The sequence below is a fragment of the Lemur catta genome, chromosome 19 (genome assembly GCF_020740605.2).
Source record: "Lemur catta isolate mLemCat1 chromosome 19, mLemCat1.pri, whole genome shotgun sequence".
NCBI lineage: Eukaryota > Metazoa > Chordata > Mammalia > Primates > Lemuridae > Lemur > Lemur catta.
Window position 1 is genome coordinate 24,349,604 of NC_059146.1, and position 25,616 is coordinate 24,375,219.

A 25,616-nucleotide genomic window follows, 5' to 3' on the forward strand; every position below is an offset into this window, starting at 1 on the left:
TTAGTTAAGGGGAGGTCAGGCATTTGTAGCCTAGGTCCCTGGGGGCGGAAGGAAGGAAGGAGATCAAGGCAGAGTCCGCAGTTAAACAGTTTTATTTTCTGGAGGACGCAAGGAGACTCTGGGTGAGACCGAGGGGCCAGCAGCGGGTGGGGGCGCCAGGGCGAGGCGGGGCGCTCACTCCCGCTTCCGCAGATGGATGTAGACGATGCCGCTGACCAGGGCGAGGGGGAAGGCCACCCAGGCGAGGGCGAAGCAGTAGCCGAAGCTGCCCCCTCGCGGGTGCTTGGCCAGGATCTCGTCGGCGTGAATGGCATAGATGAGCGCCCCGGTAAACACAGCCACGCCTGCGGAAGAAGGGATCGGCGCGTCACACAGTGCCCGCAAGAAGACTACACTTCCCAACAGCGCGTGGGGCAAAGAGGGGCCGGAGGGTGAGTGGGCAGCAGCTCTGCCAGCTGGGGGTTTCGGTTCTCTCCCCAGCTCCGTGGCCTTGGGCAACTTAATCTCTCTGAGTACCACTGGTCATGGGACGATATTATCGGTCCATCCCTCCGAGAAATATTTTTGAGTGTTTTTCTACAAGCCAAACATGCAGTGGTGCATTAATGAGGCAAGGGGGCCCGGCGCGGTGGCTCACGCCGGTAATCCTAACACTCTGGGAGGTCGAAGGGGGAGGATCGCTTGAGCTTAGGAGTTCGAGACCAGCCTGAGCAAGAGGGAGACCAGGCTGAGCAAGACCGAGACCCCGTCGCTACTAAAAATAGAAAAAATTAGCCCAGCCTGGTGGTGCGCGCCTGTAGTCCCAGCTTCTCGGCAGGCTGAGGCAGGAGGATCGCTTGAGCCCAGGAGTTGCAAGTTGCAGTGAGCTAGATTGTGCCACTGCACTCTAACCCGGGTGACAGAGCGACACTCTGTCTTGAGAATAAATAAAATAAAATAAATAAATAAAATAAAACAAGGGAGGGGCTCTGCGGGAATCTAGGAAGATAATATTCCCAAAACTGGGTACTATGATTAACTTAGCCCTTTAATTTTTTAAGTCAACATATTAAAAAGTAAACAAAACTCCCTAAAGTGTCTGATGTACAGTAGGTACACAAGAAATAGGAGTTGGCTGACACAAATCCCATTACTATTATGATTTAGAGCTCTCTTCTGGGGTATTAATTAGCTACCCCCAGCCATGCATGGGACCCAAATTATTTACCTATACCCCCTTCCCCAGCCCTGGCTCCTTGAAGGCTTGCATTCCCCGGTGCCAGTGCCCCCACGACTCAGACCCATGCCTCGACCACCACTGAGTCACTGAAAACTACAACTCCCATTAGTTCCTCGGGCAGAGTGGCAGGGTATGGAGGCACTCCTGTGGTTTTGGGGCTATTGAAAATTGTTTTCTTTTATCAGATCTTCATATTTTCAGGACACCTAGCATCCTGACACACCCCCTCCCTTCCCCTCAATTCTTGGGGTGGCATGGGGGGAGTGCTCACTGGTGCAAAGCTGGCAGAGGCCGGTGGCGTAGAAAAGACCTCCTCGCCGCATGGTGTAGAGCTGGAACATGAACAAGATGAAAGACAGGCAGCAGAGGATGAGGGAAAGCACCATGAGGACCTGCACCGCCTTCAGCCAGCCTGCAGTAGGGAGGACATAGAGGTGGAAGTCACAGTGGGCCCAGAGTCCAGCCCTACCTGCTTGTTCATCGTGTGCCACTTATTCCCCTCCCCCCTCCTATTAAGCGCCATCCAAGCTTAGATACTTAAGAGCATCACTTATATTGACCTTGAGCCCTGTAACTGTGCTAAATTCTAAATTCCCTTATCAGTTCTAGTAGTTGCTTTGCAGAATTTTTAGGATTTTCTACATAAACAAACATATTTACTGGGAATAGAGACACTTTTTACCAATTCCCTTCCCGTGCCCTTTACTTCTTTTTCTTGCCTTGTTGCATTGGTTACCTCCCGTCCAATGCTGCATGGAAGTGGTGAGAGCAGACCACTTGGTTTAATCTTAGGGAAAAGCAACTTAATCTTTCACCTCCTTTCACTTAGAACTTTAGATGGATACAGCTCCATTCCTTTAGAACTCAGATGCATCTGGCCCCACTCCTTTAGAACCCAATGGGGTTCTAGCCCCACCCCCTTGGAACTTGGACGAATTGGTCCCAAGCATCCTTGGAGAACACTAGCCCTATCTCCTTAGAACTTTGGAAACAATCTCATGTTCTCAGAATCTTGGGAGCTTTCTCCCCATTCCTTAAACATATAGCATGTGGCCTTCACCCTTTCTGAATCATAAGGAGAGTCTTTTAGCTCATTTCCTTTAGAGCAGGGACATGCTGCCCACTTCCAGATAGAAGGCACGCATCAACCCCACCCACGCAGCCACTCAGGCTCGGACCCCGCCCACTGAAACTCTGGGGGTTCCTAATCTGTGGTGTCATGAGGAGACTTGGGGTTTACCGTCCCCTTTGCAGACCAGTCCTGCTGCCCCTCACCCCTCACCATTCTCGCTGACGTTACTGCAGGCCCACGTTTTGGTGTCGTTGTTCCACGTGCAGTCGTACCAGAGATTCAGGGACTCCTTCCCAGGGAGAGTCCACCAGGACTGGGATGGACCGTGAAACAAGGGCACGATTAGGAAAGGAAAGTGGGCGGGATCAGGGAGACTGTGGGAAGGGTTAAGAAAAGGGCGAGGTTCCTGGGAAGGGGCAGAACTGGGGAGACCTTGGATTTCGTAGGAAAGGGTGTGGCCAGGGGGAAGGGCAGGGGCTAGGCATCAGAGGTGGCGCTAAAACGGCCGGAGCTGGGGGAAGGGGCGGGGCCAGAGTGACTTTAGAGGAGGGGCGTGGCGGGAGTCTGCAGGACAGCAGAAGGCACGAGCTACAAGTAGGCTTACCTTGTCCAAAGTGGCCACGAAAAGCAGAATGAGAATGAGGATGTGAAGGGCAGAGACCACCAGCAGGAGGAGCGACATGACTGAGGTGGCGGTCTGGGGAAGGGTAGTCAGGAAATGAAGTCTCACGAGGTTAGCACAGAGGCAGGTGACAAACCCGAGTCCTGATGGAGTGGGGAGCTGGGTCCAGACTCCTGGGTCTGAGGGAGGAGAGGGCAGGGGCCTGGACTCTTGGGGCCCTCAGGGAGGAGGACGCTGGGGCCTGGATTCCTCTGTTCCCCAGGGGCTTAGGGCTGGAGAGGGCCAGAGATGGACTCTTGGGGTCCTGGAATAAGTAGGACTGGCAGTGTGGCTCCTCTCTTCTCAGAGCCCTGTCTCTGGGCACATACGGGCCAGATCATGAAAATTCAAGTTGAGTCCCCGACCTCTCCCCCCCCCCCAATTTATCAGGAGCTAGGCGTTGCCCCCAGCGACAGGCATCCTTGACTCACACCACTCCTCTCCGGGGTGGGGGGAGGAGGGGGACCCGGTGAGTCATCTGGTGACTCATCGAACCCCCCTGCCTCCAACCACCCGGGAAACCCCAGCCCCTGGCTATGTCCATGAGGTTCGTACTCCACCCAGCTGCCAGACTCCTTGCCCGACACCTTCTGGGGGAAATGCATGGGAGCTGTGTTTGGAGGGGGAGAGAGGCCTGAGAAGAAGGAGCCAGCCCCCCAGAACCCTTCAGTGTCCAGAAACAGGGAAGCTAGAGGTTCCAGACTTGGGGTGTTCTCATGCACAGCTCTGATCTAAGGGCCCTCAGAGGAGAGTGGACTCCCCTGGGGAAAAACTGCAGGAATTTTTCCAGTGGAGGGCTCTGCTGGGACCCTAAAATTTTGCCGGGCCCCAGCCCTTACCATATCCCCACCCCAAGTGCTAAGAGATCACTTCTTAAATTACAAGGATTTTCCTGGGGGCTGAGAGTGGGGGGGTCTCTGTCATCCTGGGGGTGTCCTTCCCAAACTGCCACACTCCCAAGTAAATTAAAGAAAGAAATCCCAGCCTGAATAACGGACTGGAAACTTACCGAGAGCCGCGGAAAAAGTCAGAGTTGGAGTCTCTTCCCTCGCTTGGGCCTCCGTGCCCCGCCCTTCTCCCCTCCTTCCACTCTCTCGAGGCCCCCGCCTCCCTCGCCGCCTTCCTCCCTCCCTCGCTCTCCTCTCCAATCCCGGAACCCTCTCTCTCTCTCTCTCTCCTTCTGCCTCTTTTCTCTGTCTCCTGCCCACACTGCCTAGGCCTCCTTCTCTCTTTCTCTACTCCTTTCAATATATACTGACCCTTTTATACCCACCCTTACCGCGCCCAGCTGAGGTCTGCTGCCAGAGGGAGGGCCCAGGCACTCCGGTTCCTCTTTCTCTGGGCCCCCACCCCATGCCCCCAGACAGACATCTTCTGGGGCTCCTTCCAGGGTTGAGATGAGAAATTCCTGGAATGGAGCTCTGGAGTGGGGCAAGTGTCATGGGTGATTTTCAGGCCCTTGGGTCTCTAGGTCTTGCCCTGGGACAGGATGTCTGCTGTCCTTGATGGAGCTTGGAGCTGGATAGGAATCTGGGGAAGGAAGCCAGATTTCTGCGGCACAGATTGGGCTTGGGGCTGGTGGAGTTGACCCCAGGTTAGGGGTGAGGGGCTGGGAGATGAAATGTATGAAACTCTGGAAGGGGGCAGGAGGTGGCATTGCCATGATTTTCTGACTGAATGACCTTGGGTCAATTATTTCACCTCTCTAAGCTTCAGGTTCCTAATCTGTGTAGTGGGTATAATAATACCAACAATATGCTAATACTGATAATAATAATTCTGATACTTATTCTGAATAAATAAGGTAATACCAGTACACTAACACACCCATTCCTTCCTTCCTTCATCAAACATTTATTGAATATTTACTATGAACCAGGAGTTAATAATGAAGAAAACAGACATAAGTCCTGCTGTTATTATGGAGCTTGTTTGGTAGTAGAGGGAGACAGACAATAAAGAGAAAACATCAGTGATGAAGATAAATTTGAGATAATGGTAAGTGCATTGAAGGAAATAAAATAGAGCAATGGGGGGAGACTATTTCAAACAAGGTAATCTGGGAAGGCTTCTTGGAGGAGGTGACAGTTGAGCTGAGACCTGAAGACAGGAGTCATCTGAATGCTAGGGAGAAGAGGAAGTGCAAAGACTCTTGAGAACAAACTCAGGCTATTTGGGGAGCAGACAGAAGGGCCAGTGTGGCTGGAACAGAGGGAGCCAGAGGGAGTGGTGGGAAGGAAAATCAAAGGGTGCCCTTGAAGACTAGGGGAGGATTTGGATTTTATTTGAAGTGCAGTGGGAAGCCATTGAAGGTTTTAACAGAAGGAGGGACTTAATATTAACTATTATTATTTATTCTTGGGATATTAAATTAGGGTGGGGGTGATAACTACTATGCACCCAGGCCTCTTGGGACAGCACCAGGTGTCCAGGGTCCTGATGAATTGTGAGCTGGGGAACTCAAACCTTGGGTCCCTGCAAGGGAAGGGAACGGGATGGGATGTCTGGTTATCTGATGGGGCCAGAGCTGGGTGTGGATTAGTTGTTGGTGCTCTGGGCTCCGAGGGGGGTGAAGGATGGACAAGTCAGTAGATGGGTGTGTACCTGGGGGACTCAGAATGTGGGGTACCAGCACAGACTCTAGAGCCAGACTGGCTGGATTCAAATCCAAGCTGCTTTACTACTCATTGGCTGTGTGATTTGGGCCAAGTAACTAATGTCTCTATGCCTCGGTTTCTTCATCTGTAAAATAGAGCTACTAGTAAATACATCATAGGGTAGTTCTTAGAATAGTGCTTGGCACACAGTCAGTACTGTATGTGGTAGTTATCTAAAAAAATTTTTTCCCCTTTTAACTCTAATCCCTTGACATGTTATGTATGTACTAGTTATATCAGGCATTGGGGCCCTGAGTGGAGTCAGTTCTGGGAGACCCTGGTTCAGGGTCTCTAGGAATTGGGGAAGGGACAAATTCTTGTGTCCACTGGGTCTCAAGGCTAAAGTTGGGAATCCAAAATGAAAGTTCCTGGGGAGGGGAATAAGTAGTCTCAAACTTAAGTCTCTGAGAAGGACAGAGACTGGGGGTCTGAACTCGGATCCTCAAGGAATTTGGAAGTCTGGGTCACTGAGGGAAAAATTAGGGGCCAGAGGGGGTCATGTGCGCCTCCTGGGGTGCTGGTGATCGGGTCCCACTCTGGTCTTGGGAGGAGTTGGGGGAACCAGGGGCTAGGAAGATGGTAACTTGAACTGGGGAGGTGAACAGGGGTCTAGGACTCGGAGTCAAGTTCTCTGAGTGGAATCAGCCCCAGACTTGGGTACCCTGGGGATGTTCTGGGGGGTCCCCACCCTAGGGCCCTGTGGACGGGGGAGAATCAAGGAACCTGAGGGCGGTGGCGGGAGCTCCCCCTCCTGGGCCTCTGAGGCTACGAGCTGAGCTGAGCGTCCGCGGGCCGCTTCCTCCCACAGGAAACCGCAGGCGTCGGCACACCCAGCCAGAAGGGAGAGGAGCCCACGGCTCGCCCGCCCATCCCGGGGATGCCCACGTGGGCCGCTGCGGGCCGCGAAGTGGGCGTGCCCTGCAGAGCGAGGGTGTGGGCAGGCAAGGGGCGTGGCCGGAAAGCGGGGGTGGTACGGAGTGCCCCAAGGCCCCGCCCACTTCCGCCTCTCAGTGCGCGGACGCGGTAGACTGTCTAGGGTTTTCGGAGGCTTGGCCAGAGGCCGTTGGCTGCGCATGCGTAGTGAGCCGCTGCTGAGGTACTGAGGCGGTGGTGTGTGCTCTTTCCTCTCCCAAGTCCCGGCTCCGGCACCGCTTCCCTGCTAACGAATCCTTAAAATAACGTGCTCTTACTCTGCTAAAGACAGGCACCTCTCGGACCCAAGGCCCAGACGTTTCCCTGCAGGCTCTGTCAGCTCCTGCCCCTCCCTCTTGGAAACACAGCCGGTCGCTCACAGGCCCGCGACGCTCCTGAGCCCCTCAAAGCCCCGTGCTCCCCATACAGACCATCCCGGCCTCCCCCAGGCCCTCCTAGCCTGCGCGCCTCCCGCTTAGCCCGCGGCCCACATGTTTTTGGAGCCAGCGTCCTTCTGGCACGCTCAGGTCGCCCCTCACCGCCCTCCCGCCAGGCCTCTCGTAAATCCTTCCAAACACGACCCTCGCAGCCCCTCCCTTTACAGGTGCCCGTGCCTGTTCCCTCGCCAGCCCCCCCCCAAGTCCCTGCTTTTACAGGTGCCCATGCCTGTTCCCTCGCCAGCCCCCCCCCAAGTCCCTGCTTTTACAGGTGCCCGTGCCTGTTGCCTCGCCTGCCCCCCTAAGCCCCTCCCTTTACAGGTGCCTGTGCTCCACCCATCGCCAGCCCCCCAAAGCCCCTCGACACTCCCCCCCTCTCCTCACGGGCCTTCTCAGCCCGTCCCTCGCAGGCCCCCTCAGCCCGCCCCTCGGAGGGCTCCCCAGCCCATCAGTTCTAAGTCCCCAAGAGCCCCTCTGGTCTTCTACCCGCAGCCCCTTCCGCTCCTCCTCTCTCACCCTCTCCCCACGGCCTGGGCCCCTCCCCGGCCGCTGTCCTCCGGGCTCATTGGCTCCTTATCTCCCCAGTAACCAGACCACAACAGTGAGCTTGGAGCACCAAGGACAGGTCAGGCACTGCAGCAGGTAGGGCCTGGGCCCTGCCCCCCGTGCTCCCCTACAGCCGGCCGGTTCCCCCTCCTCTGTGACCAAACAGCCCAACCTCGGAGATACCGAGACCCCAGGAGATCTGTCCCCGCCCTGCGCCAGGGTCCGAGCCAAGACTCAAGACCGAGAATGTGAGAGGTGGGAGGTCAGAAAGAGTGAGAAGTGCCCCGAGAGGCGTCCCCCTCCAATCCCTTGGAGGAATTGAGACTCAAAGAGAGGCCAAAGTGGTTCTAGTGTCACCCTCTTTCGATTCCCAGCCCCTCGCAGTTCATCGCCCAGCCTCCTCCCGGCCCTCGCCTGCCGGCTGTCTCAAGTGTCCTGAGTTGGCCCCTACAGGAGCCTTGTCCTCTTTGGCCAAGATGCCTTTGCGAATCTCGCCAAGCAGCGCCCGCTCCGAGGAGGGAAGCGAGGTCCTTCTGGAAGGACTGGGTAATTCACACATTCTTGCTGTCATTCACGCATTTCCAGTCCTCGGCTTTCCTAAATTCCAGGTCTTGTGGGGCGGGGCCCTGGGGACAGAGAGGCCTTCCAGGAGCGCCCTCTAGTGGGGAAACAGGCATGTGCCCAAATGGAGGTGGCGCCGGGCACCACCGTCACTGGGCCAAGCCTGGGCAGTGGGCTGGGCCGGAAGACTTCAGGTAGCAGAAGTTTGAATGGGGCCCAGAACTCCTCCCAGGAACTGCTAAGGGGAGAAGGCAGGGAAGAGTGTTTCCACAGAGAGAACAGTGTGTGGCTAGAGGAGGCTTTCTCAACCTCTGTACTGTTCACTCTTGGAGTGGGATAATTCTTTGTGGTGGGGGCTGTTCTGTGCTTTGTAGGATGCCAAGCAGTATCCCTGGCCTCTACTCATTAGATACCAGTAGCACTCCCCCTTCCCCACAAGTTGTGACAACCAAAAATGCCTCCAGACCTTGCCAAATGCTCATGGGGCAGAACAGCCCCCTGGTTGAGAACCACTGGGCCTTGGGAGGTGGGAAGTTGGTGGGCAAGACTGGAGAGGTGGGTAGGGTCCGGCCACTTGAGGCCTTGAACGCCAGGCTGAGGAGCTGGGACTTTGTCCTGAGGATACTGGAGCGCCGTGGCAGGACTGTGAGCAGGGAAGGGTCCACTCTGGGTGTAGAAAGACCCTTAGGGACTGTGAGAGGAGGCTGCAAGTTGAGGAGAGGCTGGGATGATGGTCCAGACAGGAAAGGATGGGGCCTGAGCCCAGGGGACGGGCTGAGAGAGGGAGGAGGCAAGAGGATGGGGCTGAGGGCTCCTGAAAGTGGGGGGGGGATGGATCCAGAGCTTTCCCAAGTTCCAGGTCCTGTGCCTCAGTTCTCAGAGGACCAAGAGGCCTTCCAGAAGTGCCCTCTGGTGGGGAAATAGATATGTCCTTAAACACAGAATGGGAGTGGGTTTTAGGGGACAGAATGTAAGGTCAGCTTGGGGTATGAAGGGAGGAGGGATACAGGAACTAAGATGCAGTCCTTGAGGCATGTTGGGGGCTGGGTCTGCAGTTCAGTTGCAGTTTGTGAAACGCTAAAGGAATGAGAATTCCTAGGTCCTGGGGGGAGGAAAGGGCTGGCAGCCCAGCTCCTCACTGAGTCCTTTGCCTGGCCCTGGTCTCAGTGGATTGGGAGCTGAGCAAACTGCAGCGACAATGCAAGGTGATGGAGGGAGAGAGGCGTGCCTACAGCAAGGAAGTCCACCACCACATCAACAAGCAACTGTGAGCTGAGCACCTGGGCTCTCCTCCTCCCCACAGCTGGGGAAGAGAGTGTTAAAGGGGCTGGGGGCTGGACTCCTGGGTCTGAAGGGGGGGAGGGCAGGGGCAGCATGCCCACCTTTAGTGATGCTGAGTTTTGCCCCCTTGCTGGCCTCTCTTCTACCACCCTGCCTGGGCAGTGAGGAGATCCAGCGCTTGGAAGAGCTGCGGGCCAATCTCCAGATGCAGATCGGTATTGCCCAGAGCCAGAGCAAGCGGCTTCAGGACAGTGAACGGCTGGAGAACATGGACCGCCTGTTAAAGTGCCGGGACCGGGTGCAGGCTGAGGTCGAGGAGCTGCAGGAGAAAACCAGAGCCCTGGACAGGGAGGTGGGTTCTTAGACCAGGTTCTGTGGATCCTACTTAAGGGCAGCTGGCAGTCTTTGGTACTCTTGGCTTGTAGATGCATCACCTGATCTCTGCCTTCATCTTCACATGGCGCTCTCCCTGTGTACGTCTCTGTGTCCAAATTTCCCCTTTTTATAAGGACACCAGTCATAGTGGATTAGGGCCTGCCCTAATGACCTCTTTTTCACTGGATGACCTCTGTAAAGACCCTGTCTCCAAATAAGGTCACATTCTGAGGTACTGGGGGTTAGGAATTCAACATATAAGTTTTTTTAGGGACACAATTCAACCCATAACAAATTGGGAAACAGTGTTAAGCAATTCATTTATTCATTTAGTCTGCACGTTTTGCTGAGGACCTACTGTGTGTCCAACACAGACAAAAGAGACAAAATCTCTGCCCTTCACGGAGCCTCCAGTTTGGCTGGGAAGACAGCATACCCCACATAGGTACAGATGAGTACGGAAATGGGGAAGACACATCTGAAGCTGGTATCAGGCATAAGTAGACCCAGGGATTCGAATGTCATCAGACTCATTCTTACCATCTCTGAGGCCCTCATCTCCACTTCTGTCCACTAGCCTTGTTCTCCCAGGATCCTTCATGTGGTGGAGACTATGACAGCAGAAGTGCTGGAATCCCATCCTTCCATGTCATGTGCTTACCCCCAAATACCAGCAAAGGAGCCAGGCTGACTCTGCTTAGATCACATGTCCATCTCTAGGCCAATCACTGTGCTTGTCCAGACCTAGGTCCTGTGGCTGGCAGAGTGGTATGTTGTGGTTGGAATCCCCACCGAAACCACATGGAGGGTTGGGTACTGTCAGCAGAAGGGTGGAAGAGATTCTGAGGCCACAGGGACAGCAGATGTCAGCCACACTCAGTCGCTCATCTTCCCTCAGCCATTCAATCTCTCCTACATTCAGGCAACAGACATCCTCTTTCTTCTAGATCCAGGAGTGGGAGAACCGGATCTTTACCCACAATAAGGAAGTCAAGGCCCCAGGATTCATCCTGGATCAGAAATGCAAGATCCAGCGAAGGATCAAGATCCTAGAAGACCAGTTGGACAGGGTAAGGGTCAGGCAGGCTCTTGGCTCTCTCCAACCCTGAACTTTGGGGTCAGGGGAAGAACTGAGCATAGGCGTTAGGTTCCAGAAATGGTGGACGGTGTGTATTTATGTGTGTGTGTGTGTGTGTGTGTGTGTGTGTGTGTGTCTCACCCTGGAGGGATGGAGGGTCCCAAGGAAAAAAGATTGATGGGTCATTTGAAGGGGGTGGATGTTGCTCTCAGGACCCCCAAAGAGGAAAGGGGCTGGTCCCATCTCTGACAAGTGCCCCTCCTCGGCTGAGTGTGGAGGAGGGAGGCAGGCTAGGCCTCAGACAGACTCTTCCATCCCTCCCCACCCTCAGGTCACCTGTCACTTTGACATCCAGCTGGCGCGAAATGCCACCCTGCGGGAGGAGCTGGATCTGCTGCGAATTGAGAGGAACCGCTATCTGAACATGGACCGCAAGTTGAGGAAGGTCAGTGGCCTCAAAACCCAGGGGAGGAGAGAAGGACCTTCACCTAGGTCCTCCCCGCAGCTGTTTGCCCTTCCTGCTCCAGCCCTTAGGCCTCAAGGAATTGACTAGAGCCATAGGATTGCTTTAGTCCAGAGGGCATGGAGACCTGGGAAATGCTGGAGGACACCTCTCACAGAGAAAGCAGCCTCATTTATATTTGCAGAAAGCACAGATGTCATTTTGAATATTATCACCCAGGGCAGCCTTAAGCTAGCAAGACCATTTACATTCCACGGGTATCTTAATAACCTCTGAAGTCCTTTGAAGAATGAGCTCCCCTGCTCTTTAATTATTATTTTGAAATAATTTCAAACTCACAGAAAAGGTGCGAGAATTATGCAAAGAACTCCTACGTATCCTTCACCAAGACTGATAATTTACCATGTTTACTTTCTCTTTCACTCCCTTTCACTCCTTTTCTGTATGTGTATATAATTAATATTTTGCTGGAAATAATTTATTATTATAGATTGCTAAACTCTTTGACAGTACGTTGCAGACATTAGGTTCCTAAGTACTTCCATGTGTATTTTCTAAGAATGCCACTGTTTTCTTATGCTTACATAAGTGCAGTGTGATTATGCAAGTCAGGAACTTTAATATTATTAAAATTCTAAACAGTTCATATTTCAAGTTCACCGATTGTCCCAATGATGTCCTTTGTAGCTAATCTGATTTTCCTGCTCTGGGCTCCCATCCAGACTCCCACGATGCCTTTAGTTGTCCTGGCTCTGTTCATCTGGAACAGTCCCTCAGCCCCTTTTTGTCTCCCCACGACACTGACATTTTGGAAGCATCCAGGCCAGTTGTGTTGTACGATGTCCCCCAGGATGGGTTCATCTGATTTTTCTTCCTGATTAGATTTCACGTCTGCATTTTTGGTGGAAAGCCACAGTGGTGATAGCTTGTCCTTTCTGTGCATTGTATCAGAAGGCACCTGATGTCAGTTTGTCCCATAACTAGCGATGTGTGGCTATGTTCTTCATTTGAAATATAGTTAAATTCACTTGCTTCCATTTGTATTTAGTTTCAGTTTTCTCTCCTGTCTTTGTTGATTTAGTTTCCTTTATGAATACGTAAAACATTAACAAGGCTCCCAAATCCAAACTGTTCCAAAAGGTATCCTAGAGAAACATCATTTCCTCATCTCTTCTACCTTATTCTCACCAGGTCTCTATAGCTTGCTAATTGCCTTAGTTTCTGGTTATCCACTTTGGGTTTCTTTCTTTCTTCTTTTTTTTTTTTCAGTCAGAAATTACCAATGCTGACCATATTTCAAGTTGTCATGGTGCGGTATTGGGAAGTGTGCAATTAGCAGTAATCGTGGCTCGGATGAACCTCATTAGCTATGAGACTGCCACAGCTCAAAGCTCATTTTGGGTTTCTTTTTGCAAAAGTAAATGTGTGTGTGTGTGCCCACATGCGTGTATGTTTATATATCTGTGTATTAATGTGTGTGTGTGTACATATATGCATGTATATATAATTGCCCCCCTTTCTCCTAAAAGAACCCTTTTTACACATAACACTGCAAAGATATTTCCATGGAAATAGAAAACAGAACAGTGTAGTCACAGTGATAAAATTCATACAAATTTCTGCACCTGACAAGACAGTTAGTCTTAGGAATATTTCAGGTTAAGCATTTCCCACAAATGAGCCTTCTGAGCCATGATTCCAGCTTATAAATGTGACTTTTCTCTTACTTCATACCTCTTTAAAATCCTAGCCAGGGATGGTGGCTCACGCCTATAATCCCAGCACTTTGGGAAGCTGAGATAGGAGGATCACTTGAGGCCAGGAGTTTGAGACCAGCCTGGACAACAGAGCAAGACCCTGTTTCTGCAAAAAATTAAAAATTAGCCGGGCATGATGGTGCATGCCTGTAGTCCCAGCTACTAGAGAGGCTGAGACAGGAGGGTTGCTTGAGCCTAGGAGTTTGAAGTTGCAGTGAGCTACGATTGTGCCACTGGACTCTTTCTGGGGCAACAGAGTGAGACCCTGTTACAAACAAACAAACATACAAACACAAGAATAAAATCCCTTTCATGGGCAGCTGCTAATGAGGAGCGTCCGCATTTGGAAGGCTTGGAGTTTCACCGCTTATTGGGGAAGTGCGGGGCCTAATGGAAAGACTTAGAGTGATGAGACTGTAAGAAGTGGCATTGATTTTGTCCTCTCTCCGGCAGGAGATCCACCACTTGCGGCAGACGGTCAGCAACCTCATTGCTTCCTCCACCTCTGCCTACACTGCCAGGTAGGGCCTCCCAGGCATCCGGGGTGGCCCAGGGGACTCAGGGTGCACCTTTTCATAAGGCAGTGATGGCAAGGTTCAGGACTCAAGAAATAGATGACAGAACCTATTTTTACCCACATATTGTACCCCTTTCTCTCTCTCCCCCATTGATTTCCCAGCTCAGTGGACCAGGCCTTGTCCCTTGGGCATGTGAGTTAACCTCTGTCGACCCCATCTGTTATTGGCATCTAGCACATGAGGATATAGAGGGCATTAAGTAAGATGACGCACATACAGTGCATGGAGCAGGGGGCCTGGAACCAGGGAAGGATCTGGAGAATGAGAATAAGTGGATTGTTGCTTATTGGGATTGTTTGAAAAGGACAGATATTCTCTCAGGCCGCCTTCAGATAAGCAATTGAGGAGCTGAAGCTGCTCTAGGTGCAGAGTCTCAGAGAGAACTCCACACCCTCTCTCTCTCTCCATCTCTGCTCCAGCCCTGCTCTCTTCTTGCACCAGATACCTTCCTACCTTCTGCTTGATGTCTAATTCCTACTCATGGCTTCTGTCACGAGGTTCCTGAGTCCTTGTGACATCAGGTATAGCCCAGGTCTGTCTTATGGTTTTTGTGATTTCTTTCCCCTCCCTCCCTCCTCCTCTTCCTCCCTCCCTTCCTTTCTTTTTCTCTCTCTCTCTCTCCTCCCCTTTTTCTTTCTTTGTTAAAATGCACATAACAGAATCCAGCATTATAAAGTGTACAATTCAGAAGCATTTGGTACATTCACAATGTTGTGCAACCACTGCTTCTATCTAGATCTGAAATGTTTTCATCCCTCCAAAAGGAGACCTGTGCTCATTTCGCAGTCCCTCTCCCTTCCCCCCTTCCCCACTCCCCTGGCAACCGCTAGTCTCCTTTCTATCTCTGTGGATTTGCCTATTCTGCACATTTCATACAAATGGAATCATACAGTATGTGACCTTTTGTGTCGCGTCTTTCACCGAGTGTGATGCTTTTGAGCTCCATCCGCGCTGTGGCGTGCATTAGTTCTTCATTGCTCATTGTGGCTCGTGCTGTGGTTTCTTACCTTTGGTCTGCCAGGATGCCTTCAGAGTCCTGTTCAAACACAGCTTCAGTTTTTTTCATAACTTGGCCTCGTCACGACCTTTCCTGGCTTCTTTTTATGTATTCCTGCTGTCTCATTCTTAGCACTTACCCATTCAAATTCCAAAAGAGGGAATCTGATTGGCCTGGCCAATCCCATAAGTGACAGCCTGCTGGCCTGTTTGTGCATTGTCAGGAACTCGCCTCCGCCAACCCTCCTCCAGTGGAGGAGTGGGCAGCTGGGCTGGGCGCGAGGACAGGGTGGTTTCAGCTAGAACGGAGGGGAAGGCATCAGGGCTGCACTTCTGTCAGGCCAGCCCCTGCCTCCAGAGCTTCCTTGCTGGGTGACCTGGAGCAGGTCACTTCCCCTCTCTGAGCCTCAGTTTTCCTCCACTGTGACCTGGCAGTAAGGATGGTATCTACCTCCCGGAGCTGCGGTGGGGATTCATGGAACACTGCTGTAAAGCACCCCCTGCCGGGCCTGGCTCTCAGGAAATTGGGTTTCCTCTTCCCTGCCCCTCGGTTGGCATGGGGCCCAAGACACAGAGAACCATTGAGTCCTGATCCCTGAGGGTCACTAGGCGCTGGGGCCAGTGGTTGTCAGGGAAGGCTTCCTACCGAGGAGGACTGGGCCAAGTTAGCTTTAAAGGAATTTGGATAGAGCAAGAAGCTGGTGCTCTGGATAGAGGCAGCCGAGGTTGGCAAAGGGAGGTAGAACTAGAGTGGTCTATGAGCAGGGACCCTGAGGAGACTGGCCTGCTATATCTCCCAACCTGATGCCCATGTGACCTGTGACCCTGTGACCTGTGACCTGTGAAGCAGGCTTGGAGTACTCTGAATTTACAGTTGGCTGCACTGTGTTTAAAAGCTTAAGATCGACATTTTCAATCCAGTGGGACAGGGGATATTCAATGAGTGAGGCTTCTAAGGTGTCTCAAATATCCTAATAGTGGTTGCCTACCTATACTTGTGAGGCCCTGGACTGTCCAAGCCTCTGACATTTCCAACCACACGGAACCCCAAACTCCAGCACAATGACCTTGTGACCTTTGTGGGTCTAGTCATAATCTGTTGCTGTGCCACTGTCACCATCTTGCCTCCTGCTCCACAGGTCACATACGAACGCCGGCCTCCTAGATGCCCCTGTGCCTGCACGCCAGCAATGCCCATCTGTGGGCAGGGCCGTCCTTCCCCTGCAAGGCCTAGCACCTCAGCCCTAACTTGGCTCCCAAACCCCATCCTGACCCAGCTCTGGGAACCTGGAACGTTCTCTGCTTTTTGTGACCACAGGGTGACTGTACCCTGATTCTGCCCCATTCCTGTGACCCCAGGCTGACCCTGCCCATCTCCCACAACCTCAGGTGACCCCACCCATCCCTGGTCCCCAGGCTGACTCCAATCCAGCCTCCAATCTTCCTGACCTTGGGCTGACCTCCCCGCCAGGGATGAGGCGAAGGCCAAGATGGGCATGCTTCGGGAGCGGACGGAGAAGGAGGTGGCCCAGAATGAGACGGACACGCAGATCTTGGAGCGGCAGATCGCGCACCTGGAGCAGCTGCACCGCTTCCTCAAGCTCAAGAACAACGAACGGCAGCCAGATCTTGCTGCCTTGGAGAAGCAAGAAAAACGTGGTGAGGCTGGGCCTCTGCCTCCGCCTCCCATGGCCCAGCGCCCCGGAGTCCCCGGCAGGGCCAGCCTCGTAGGCTGCAGAGGGCAGGGGCTGAGCCCAGGTGGCCCCTGCACTGGTGGCCGCCCAGGAGGCCGACCTCACTGCTCCCTCTCTCCCCAGCCCGGGAGAGGGTGGAAGGCCTCCGGAAGACCTCCCAGGAGAAGCTGGTGCTGCGCTATGAGGACGCCCTGAACAAACTGTCCCAGCTGACTGGGGAGAGTGACCCTGACTTGTTGGTGCAGAAGTACCTGGAGAGTGAGTGCGGCCCTGGGAGGAGGTGGGGAGGCCGGGGTGCAGTCCTAGCACCCCCTGAGTCAAGTGCAGACTGTCCTCCATCACTGTCATGGAGCCTCAGCTCCAGTCCTGGGGACGCCTCCCCCTGCACTAGAGGAGTGAGGCCTGGGACATGCGCCTGCTGGGACATGCGCCTGCTGGGACATGCTTCTCACCGTGGCCCTGTCTCTGCCTCCTGCCCATCTCTGTGTGCCTGGTGTCTCCCTCCCAATCTCTCTCCCAATCTGTCTGAGGTCTGTCCCCTTCCTTCTGTGTTTCTGTCCCTCTGGAACTGCATCTCTCTGCCCTCTGTTCCTTTCGATTTTGCTGTGTGTGTCTGTCTCTCTCTCATCTCCCTTCCTTTGCTTCTGGGCCTTGGTCACTTTCCACATCTTCCCTCAACCCCGTCCCTCTCTGTTTCTCTCTTTACCCACATCTGCCATTTTCTCTGTGTCTCTGTATCTCTCCGTCTCTCGCTATTTCCCTGTCTCTTTGTGACTCCATCTATCTGTTCATCTCCATGTGTTGGTCTCTGTGTGGTCTTTCTCAACATCTCTTTCTCTGGCCTTCTGTGTGTCTGTCTGTTCTTCTCTCTGTCCTGCATGTCTATCTCTGTCTCTCCGCACCCCTCCTTTCTCGACGCTCCGCAGTGGAGGAGTGCAACTTTGCCGAGTTCAACTTCATCAACGAGCAAAACTCAGAGCTGGAGCATCTGCAGGAGAACATCAAGGAGGTGAGTGAGGCCTGCCCTTCCCCATCTCCCCCTTCTCCGTGCCTCCTTGCCCCTCCTCTCCTTTAGCCCTCCCTCCTGCTTCCTCCTCACAGTTCTGCCCCCACTCTCCAGGCTATGGGCCAGGCCCAGCGTTCAGCCCCTGTCCCCACAGTTGCAGGAGGCCCTGGTGACCTTGCACACCGGTGAGGACAACCGGCATTCGCTGCAACAGCAGCAGCATAAAGAGTTGCAGCAGTGCGTGGATAAGGTGCGCTCGGAGGCTGAGCAGCTCGAGGCCCGTGTCCAGGATTTGCGGACACAGCTGGAGAAGGTCAAGGCTGGTGAGCACCTGCGGGACCCCTCTCCCAGCTGGGGCTTCATCTGGAAGGATGCCATGAGCCCACGGAGGGCCCAGTCCTGGCTGGCTGCTTGGAGGCACTGCATGGACGACTCTGTGCTCTTGCGTATGGGTCATCCCTTATCCATCTGTGTGTCCATCCAGGCTATGTCTATCCATCCAACCGTCTCTCCAGTATTCCCCCATCCATCCATCCATCCATCCATCCATCCATCCATCCATCTGTCCATAAATGCCTAGGAGTTGGACTGTTGGGGCATTGGGTAGGTATGTGTTGATATTTATCAGAAAATGTCACATATTTTTCCAATCTGGTTGCAAGATTTTACGTCCCCACCATGTGAGCACATGAGAGTTCCAGATGCTCTGCACCCTCACCAACCCTTCGTGTTGTCACCATTTAATTTCAGTCATGCCAGTGTGTGCGGTGCTATCTCTATCAATTTCATTTGCATTTCCCCGACTACTAGTGCTATTGAGCACCTTGTTGGCCATTTGGATATCTTTGTGAAGTTCCTGTGCAATCTTGTGCACTTTTTTTTTTTTTAAATCAGGTTGTTTGTCTTGTTATAAGTGAGTTGTGAGAGTTCTTTGTCTATTCTGGATACCAGTCTTGGCAATTACTTTCTCCCACACTAAGGCTTGCCTTCTCACTTTCTTGTGAAATGCTTCCTTTTCATTCTTTTTTGGTGATTAACTGAAACTTATTTTTTAGTTTTGATGATATCTAATTTAACGACCTTTCTTTTTGTTGTCAGAGACTCTGTGGCCTGCTTAAGAAATTTTTGCCTACCCCAAGGTTACAAAGGCATTGTCCTATGTTTTCTACTAGAAGTTTTATTGTTTTAGCTCCCCCATTAAAATCTGTGACCTATTTCAAATTAATTTGTATGTATGGTGTGATGTAGGGCCTAGAGTTTCTTTTTTTAATCCTTCCTATGGATATCTAGTTGCAGCCTCTGTCTTTCCTAACGTTCTGGGCAGTAGCCATGCAGAGCGCTCAGGAGTCAGTGTCCTGGGCTTGAACCTTGGTGTGTGGCCCCCTCTCCCTAAGCCCCTCTGGAAGCGGGGATGGCAGTGCCTGCTTTGTAGGGTTGTCATGAGAGTTAGATGGCATGACGGATGGGGAGAGATAGCAAGGCGGGGGGTGGGGCAGCGAGCAGGAGAGCTGCCTCGTGGCACACAGTAGGAGCTCAGCTAATGGCGGATCCTCCCTTCCTCTATCAAGACGGCTGCGCCAAGCCCATGCCAGGTGATGAGGACACAGTGGGGCAGGCCAAGGAGGGAACTGACAGGGGGACTGGGCACTGGTAACTTGGGGGCTAGGATGGAGGACACCCAGGGCACTGCGGGCAAGAGGAGACCCTAACTCAGTCTGGGGTGCAGGACTATAATTTGCAGGGCCTTGTGCAGAATGTGGGGCCCCTTGTTAAAAATTGCCAAGATTTTCAAGATAGCGACAATAGTGCGCCAAGCCAAGTGCAGGGCACCTTTGAGCACTGGGCCCTGTGCCTGCCACTGCATGGGTCCCACACCCATGACGCTGTTTCTGCTGGGACGACTGGGAAGGCTTCCTGGAGGCAGCGATGCTTGAGACTTTGAAGGACAAGCTGGAGAGTGGATGCTCCCACCTCAGCCTCCCGAGATGCTGGGACTGCAGACGTGAGCCACCGTGCCCAGCTGCACTCGTGACCCCTGTATTAGTTTCCTATTGCTACTGTGACAGACTGGCACAAACTGAGTGGCTTAAGACAACACAAACTTATTATCATATTCTGTAGGTCATGAGTCTGAAATGGGTCTCACTAGGCTAAAATCAGGGAGCCAGCAGGGCTGCATTCCTTTCTGGAGGCTCTAGGGAAGAATCCACTCCCTTGCCGTCTAGCTTCTAGAGGCCGTCTGCATTCCTTGGCTCGTGGCCTCTTCCTCCATCTTCAAAGCCAGCTGTGGCGGTTGAATCACATCACTACAACCTGAGCTTCCACAGACCCATCTTCTCTGATTGACACGTCTGCCTCCCTCTTCCACTTGTGAAGGGCCCTGTGGTTCCATGGGGCTCACCAGGTTAATCTCCTTATGTTAAGGTCAGCTGATTAGCAAGCTTAACTCCACTCTGCTGGGTAACCTACCATATTCACAGGTTCCAGGGGTTAAGAAGTGAACATCTTTTTTGGGGAGGGGAACATTGTTCTGTTACCACAACCATCTTCCCGCTCCTAGCCTTCTTGTCCTCCCCAGAGGCAATCCCTTTATTAGTTTACTGGCTTAATCTTTACATAGCCTTTCTCTGAATTCACAAACATGTATATACTCATAGACAGTTTATACATTTTTTGTTTTTTTCTTTTTTTATACAAATAGTTTGGCTCTCCATTTATTACTGTGCCATTTGCTTTTTTTCACTTAGCAATATCTTGGTGCCATATCAGTAACAAAAAGATATTAATATGTAGTAATATGGTAAGATAGTAATAGAAATATAGTAAAATATATAGTGCTGTCTCACTCTTGACGTTGCTTAATATATTTTTTTTTTTTTTTTTTGAGACAGAGACTCACTTTGTTGCCCGGGCTAGAGTGAGTGCCGTGGCGTCAGCCTAGCTCACAGCAACCTCAAACTCCTGGGCTTAAGCGATCCTCCTGCCTCAGCCTCCTGGGTAGCTGGGACTACAGGCATGCGCCACCACACCTGGCTAATTTTTTCTATATATATTTTTAGTTGGCCAGATAATTTCTTTCTATTTTTAGTAGAGACAGGGTCTCGCTCAGGCTGGTCTCAAACTCCTGACCTCGAGCGATCCACCTGCCTCGGCCTCCCAGAGTGCTAGGATTACAGGTATGAGCCACCGCGCCCGGCCTACGTTGCTTAATATTAATATGTGTATTAGTTTGCTAGGGTTGCCGCGTCAAAGTACCACAGACTGATGGCTTAAACAACGCCCATGTATTGTCTAACGGTCTGGAGGCCAGAAGTTTGAAATGAAGGTGTCAGCCGGGCTGGTTCTCTCCGATGGCTGTGAGGGAGGATCTGTTCCAGGCCTCTGTCCCTGTGCAGATGGCCGTCTTCTCCCTGTGTCCCTTCTCTCCATGTGTGTCTGTATTCAAATTCCCCCTTTTTGTTTTTTTAGGATGCTAGTCCTATGGGGTTGGGGTCTACTATACTCCAGTGCGACCTCTTATTTTAACTAAGTACATCTGCAATGACCCTCTTTCCAAATCAGGTCAAATTCTGAGATATTGTGGGTTAGGGCTCCAGCACATGAGTTTTTGAGAGGCACAGTTTAACTCACGACAACATGGCTGTTCCAGAGTTATCCATTTCTCTATTGATGGACATTTAGGTCTTTTGCAATTGTTAGCTGTTATCCACAATACTGCTAAGACCCTTTTATGAAGCTAAACACAACTAATACGTAGAAATGGTGTGTCTGTTTAAGGAACACATAGAAATGCAATGAAACTATATAAAAAGGCAAGTGGGGCACTGATGGATCCAGGATTTGGGACAATGGTGTGCTTGTGTCGGAGAGGCACGGGGTTGGGTGGGGAAGGTTGGATGTAGCTTTTTGTCAAGGTCATGGGCGACTTCTAACTTCATTAACAATAGCCAGTCAGTTAACGAAGTAGAAGCAGGCCACGTGTGGGTCAGCGTGAGAGTGGGTCACGACTGTGACCAGTGGGTCAGCCAAGGACAATGATTAATCTTGTCCTGTGCAACTGGGGTCCAATATTAGAAAAAAACCAAAGAGAACAGTTCCAATGCTGCTTTGAATCCCTTGCTTCCTGGGGTGCAGGCATGTGAGTGTTCCTCGGGAAGGATCCTGCGCCGTGGAATCGCTGGGTGGGATGGAAGTTGAGTTTGTTTCTAGCTGAGGTATGTGAAGAAGTCTTTCCCCGCGGCGGTGCCTTTGTCACCCCTCACTCCCCGATGTTTGCTTTCCTTGTTCCCGAGCCCCGGGGCTGGGCGCACAGCGGTGCTCTGCCACTGCCTGGCTGGCTGAGCTCACCAAGTCCCATTTGGTCTTGGAGCCTTGACTGCTGTCTCCACAGAATGGGGCAGTGGGGACCTGGGCAGGGAGAGGGCTGGCACCCTGTGGGAGGTGCCAGATCCCTGACACCCAGTCCCTTCCTGACCCAGATATCCAGCTCCTCTTCACCAACGCCCACTGTGACAGTAGCATCATTGACGACCTCCTCGGGGTCAAGAACCAGATGCGAGACCGGGACATAGGCCTGTTCCTGGCCATCATTGAGAAGCGGCTGATGGAGCTCCTGACGGTGCAGGCCTTCCTTGACTCCCAGGTGGCCAGCCTGGCGGGCTGGGCTGGGGGCCAGCGCCTGGGGGCCAGCGCCTGGGGGCTGGGCCTGAGCTGACTGCTGGCTTCCAACACTCCCCAGAGCTACACCTCCTTTGCCAATGCTGCCCTCCTGGTGCTGGGCCAGAACCTTGAGGACCTTCCGAAGAAGATAACCCCACTTCAGCTCCCTAACAACCTGTGAGGCACACAGCAAGGGGGAGGAAGAAGAGGCAGGAGGTTCCTCGGGGGCAGAGGGAACGCAATGGGATGGAGGGTCTTGGGAGGCTTTGGGGGGCCAGATGGTGGGCGTGGCCCTGGAGGATAGCAGGTGAAGAGTGAGCTTCGAGGACCCTGAAGGAGTAGGGGCTGTAGGAGTAGGGGAAACTCTGTGGGAAGATGGGGCCCTGGGTGCTCCAGAAGGGGTGTGGACACAGCAGGGAGGGACCCCTGGCCTTTTGTGGGTCAAGAGTCTAGCCTCCAGTTTTCTTCCTCCCCTCTAGAGAGGACCCTCCAGGTTTTGAGGCCAAAGATGACTATCCTATGAGCAAGGAGGAGCTGCTGAGCCATGTGTTGAAGTCGGTGAGCGTGGGAACTCACCAGGGTTGGGGACAATGACCTCAGCCCCCCTTCAGGACCCTAACTTGCCTCTTTTTGCAGTTGGAACTCTTGGAGCAGGCCCAGGAGCTGAACGAGGCCACGAAGATGAGCAGTGTTTCCACTGGGGGCTTCTCCAGCATCCAGCGGACCAGCCCCACCACCGCCCTGGTGACCCCCAGGGACCCCAGGGCTACCCGCGGGTCCATCTTGATCAACAGGACTAACAGAGACCATGGCACTGGCTCCATTAGCCGTGTCACTTTTGGCGTCCCCAGCTCTGGCATGGGCCAGTTGTCTAGCCGTGCTACCCTTGGGGACCCCAGCTCCAGTGCAGGCCATGCGACCGTCAGCTCCACAAGTGGCAGTCGGGCACCAGCATCCACCCATGCTTCCAGTGGGAGCCGCGTGACTTTCAGACCCGTCAGTTCTAGCAGCTACCTGGGGTCCACTGGGTACCCGGGGTCCAGTAAAGGCCAAGAAAGCTTTAGAAGCAGTGTGGAGAGCAGGGGCACAGGGTCAGAATTGAGTGGAGGCCTCGGGTCCAGCAGAGGCCGCGTCTCCAGCGCCGGCCCCGTCTCCAGCGCCAGCCCTGGCTCCTCCACCAGCAAAGACTCCCGGGTCTACTACTAGGGGCACCCGGCTCCACCCTGCCCCTGGCTCCCTGCAGGGTCTGTTTTGTCTCTCTGTCTCCCTGTTTGCCTTGTGACTCTCCTTCTTTGTCTCCTAGTTCCAGGCCTCTGTGTCTTTAACCCCCCATCTGTTTCCATTTGTCCTTCATCATCTCCTCCGCTCTGCCTCCTTGTCCCTGTCTGTTGACCCTCCTTCACCTTCTGTCTCCCAATCTCCTGTTCTCCTGGTTTCCCATTCAGTGCCTCTGTCTCTGGCTCCTTAGCCCTAACCCTCTGCCCACCCCCCACCTCCTGCTTCCAGCTTCCTCTTCTCACCTCTGTCTCCCACGTTTTCCTTGCATCTTGTGTCCCTGTCTCCATGGCTCCTCTTTCCTCACCCTTCCCAAGAGCCCCCTGGTACTGACTAGGGGGGAGAAAATCAGGGCAAAGATTTCAGGTTGAGCATGAGCTGTGACCATGGGAAGCGCAGGTGACAGCCTGACTTTTACCCCAGTCTGGTTACAGAGTGTGTGTGAGAGCGCAAGCCTGAGACGCAGCTGCTTCCTGTACTTCCGCCCTGGGGGAGAATTGTGACCCTGTCCCTGTTCCTTGCCGTTCATCCAGCCATTCACTATTTTGAGACCTCCACATTTCAGGCTCTACTGGGAACTGGGAAATGTATCAGTCGGGAGAGGCTGGGCTATGCTGCAGTCACAAGCTCAGAATCCCTGTGGCCCGGACGCTGCAAAGGTGTCTCTCCACTGTGGGTTGGCTAAGAGCTCTGCTCCGCATCATCCTTGTGCCCCAGGCTGATGTGACAGCCTTCATCTGGAGTGTTGCCAGTTCCTTTGGCACTGAGAGAGAGAAAGAGCAAAGCACGCAATGACTCTTAAAGCTTTTACCTGGATGTGACATGTTACTTTCGCTCACATTCATTTGCCAGGTGACCATGCCTAACTACAAAGGGGAGTGGGGACGTGCAGTCTTGGGAGGAGAGAAAAGAGGGATTATTTGCAGACAGCCCCAGTGCCTACTGCAGGGTCACAGAGATAAAGCCCCTTGCCTGCAGTGGGGGAGGGCTTGGGAGTGACAGGCATTGGGACAGCGTGGGTAACTCTTTCCTCTAGTTGAGTCACGCCGGATGTCCTGTTAACATATAATCCAGCCAAATCCAAATGCAGTTCATCATTCACCTTCCTAATCCAGGAGGGTAGTACTATGAACCTCATCGCTCTTAAAATGGGTTGACAATGTTACATATTTAGGAATAAAATGAATTGCTACATGTAAAGCCTTATACCGGTACCTGGCATGTAGTAACTCTTCAAAAATAGCTGTAATTATAACTAGGATGAGAAAGTGAAAACGAGTGTTGTGTTTTCGCACCTGTTCAGATAATCCAACCTTACTTTCCTCTCCTCTGACCCCACGATCCGGCGAGGTCCACCCAGTGATCTGCTGGTCGATGTTTAACAGCTGGCTCTTCAGGAAAGCGAATCCTGACTGTAGTGTGTGCCGATTGCTGTGGTGTAAATACTCTCTCACTGTGGCTGCTCCCAGCCCTGCAGTGCGAACTGAATGTGGAGGTGGGAAGGGAGGGGTAAGGCCAGCCCCGTGAGCTGGGATGCGCTGCCCTGGCCCACTGCCCACCTGCCCTCGTCCTGCGCCCTGTCCCCCTTCACGCCCACAGGAAACTCCCCCAGCCGACTGCAACACAACTACCTTGAACTTTTAAAACCATTTAAAACCTTTTAAAAAATGGAAGTTGCCTTACATTTTTAACAGCAAGAAGACTCGGTTTACAATGTGCAAAGCTAATGCCTCAACGCTGCTAAACATTTAGCAAGAGAAGGAACAGAAGCAGCAGCCTGCCTGGTGCAAGCGCGAAATCTCGGCTTGAAAGGAAGGTGCTATGAACAGCAGATGGACAGTCTCGAGATAAACCAGGATGTGCTCTTGTTTGCACCACAGATCCCGGACGGACTGGGCATATCTTACCTCTGGGGCCCCAAGCAGAACTGCACATGCAAATTGTGACCACAGCCTTCCAGAACTTTCTTTCAAATAGAATATCATGACCTGTGACCTGTAGGAGGCCAACCAGTACTTGACCTCACTGGTTTTATCCTTTAAAAAAATAAATCTAAAGATGGAGATTAAAATATATGGAAGCAAGAAAACCCTGTTTTTGCCACTTTGCTAGATCACAGAGGTTTTTTTTTTTTTGTTTTTTTTTTTTTTGAGACAGAGTCTCACTTTGTTGCCCGGCCTAGAGTGAGTGCCGTGGCGTCAGCCCGGCTCACAGCAACCTCAAACTCCTGGGCTCAAGCAATCCTACTGCCTCAGCCTCCCGAGTAGCTGGGACTACAGGTATGTGCCACCATGCCCGGCTAATTTTTTCTCTATATATTTTTAGTTGTCCAGATAGTTTATTTCTATTTTTTTAGTAGAGACAGGGTCTCGCTCAGGCTGGTCTCGAA

The 25,616-nt window shown here is 52.7% G+C and overlaps 2 protein-coding genes and 1 non-coding gene across 5 annotated transcripts; 1 reads left to right on the forward strand and 2 right to left on the reverse strand.

Annotated features, from left to right (window-relative positions):
* Positions 1-74: 74 nt before the first annotated feature.
* On the reverse strand, positions 75-4,183 carry EMP3 (epithelial membrane protein 3). 2 transcript variants are annotated; one of them, XM_045531275.1, is made up of 5 exons: positions 3,962-4,183; positions 2,896-2,988; positions 2,502-2,604; positions 1,491-1,631; positions 75-344 (listed from the first exon to the last, which is right to left on the reverse strand). In XM_045531275.1, exons 2-5 carry the CDS (start codon positions 2,971-2,973, stop codon positions 175-177), a joined length of 492 nt encoding a protein of 163 aa, XP_045387231.1. In that variant the 5' UTR covers positions 2,974-2,988; positions 3,962-4,183; the 3' UTR covers positions 75-174. The 2 variants fall into 2 exon arrangements, with proteins under 2 accessions (XP_045387231.1, XP_045387232.1); XM_045531276.1 differs by having other exon boundaries at positions 2,896-3,092; positions 3,962-4,062.
* Positions 4,184-7,565: 3,382 nt separating this feature from the next.
* On the forward strand, positions 7,566-25,284 carry ODAD1 (outer dynein arm docking complex subunit 1). 2 transcript variants are annotated; one of them, XM_045531277.1, is made up of 15 exons: positions 7,566-7,600; positions 7,879-8,050; positions 9,233-9,332; positions 9,509-9,698; positions 10,669-10,791; positions 11,131-11,244; positions 13,473-13,540; positions 16,065-16,252; positions 16,411-16,545; positions 17,214-17,296; positions 17,448-17,616; positions 21,772-21,935; positions 22,032-22,129; positions 22,432-22,510; positions 22,589-25,284. In XM_045531277.1, exons 2-15 carry the CDS (start codon positions 7,981-7,983, stop codon positions 23,156-23,158), a joined length of 2,151 nt encoding a protein of 716 aa, XP_045387233.1. In that variant the 5' UTR covers positions 7,566-7,600; positions 7,879-7,980; the 3' UTR covers positions 23,159-25,284. The 2 variants fall into 2 exon arrangements, with proteins under 2 accessions (XP_045387233.1, XP_045387235.1); XM_045531279.1 differs by lacking the exon at positions 7,566-7,600 and adding an exon at positions 7,729-7,752.
* LOC123624933 lies at positions 12,521-12,655 on the reverse strand. The gene has a single exon (XR_006730289.1). It is a non-coding gene; the product is annotated as a U4 spliceosomal RNA (small nuclear RNA).
* Positions 25,285-25,616: the final 332 nt, after the last annotated feature.

What these genes read in the sequence shown, in the direction of transcription:
- EMP3 (XM_045531275.1), bottom strand. Translation starts at nt 2,973, where the DNA reads ATGTCGCTCCTCCTGCTGGTGGTCTCTGCCCTTCACATCCTCATTCTC. An exon ending in TCGTGGCCACTTTGGACAAG is followed by an intron (nt 2,605 to 2,895) that starts GTAAGCCTACTT and finishes GGTCCATCCCAG; the next exon opens with TCCTGGTGGACTCTCCCTGG. An exon ending in CAGTAACGTCAGCGAGAATG is followed by an intron (nt 1,632 to 2,501) that starts GTGAGGGGTGAG and finishes TCCCTACTGCAG; the next exon opens with GCTGGCTGAAGGCGGTGCAG.
- ODAD1 (XM_045531277.1), top strand. Translation starts at nt 7,981, where the DNA reads ATGCCTTTGCGAATCTCGCCAAGCAGCGCCCGCTCCGAGGAGGGAAGC. An exon ending in GCTGGAGAAGGTCAAGGCTG is followed by an intron (nt 17,617 to 21,771) that starts GTGAGCACCTGC and finishes TTCCTGACCCAG; the next exon opens with ATATCCAGCTCCTCTTCACC. An exon ending in CTTCAGCTCCCTAACAACCT is followed by an intron (nt 22,130 to 22,431) that starts GTGAGGCACACA and finishes CCTCCCCTCTAG; the next exon opens with AGAGGACCCTCCAGGTTTTG.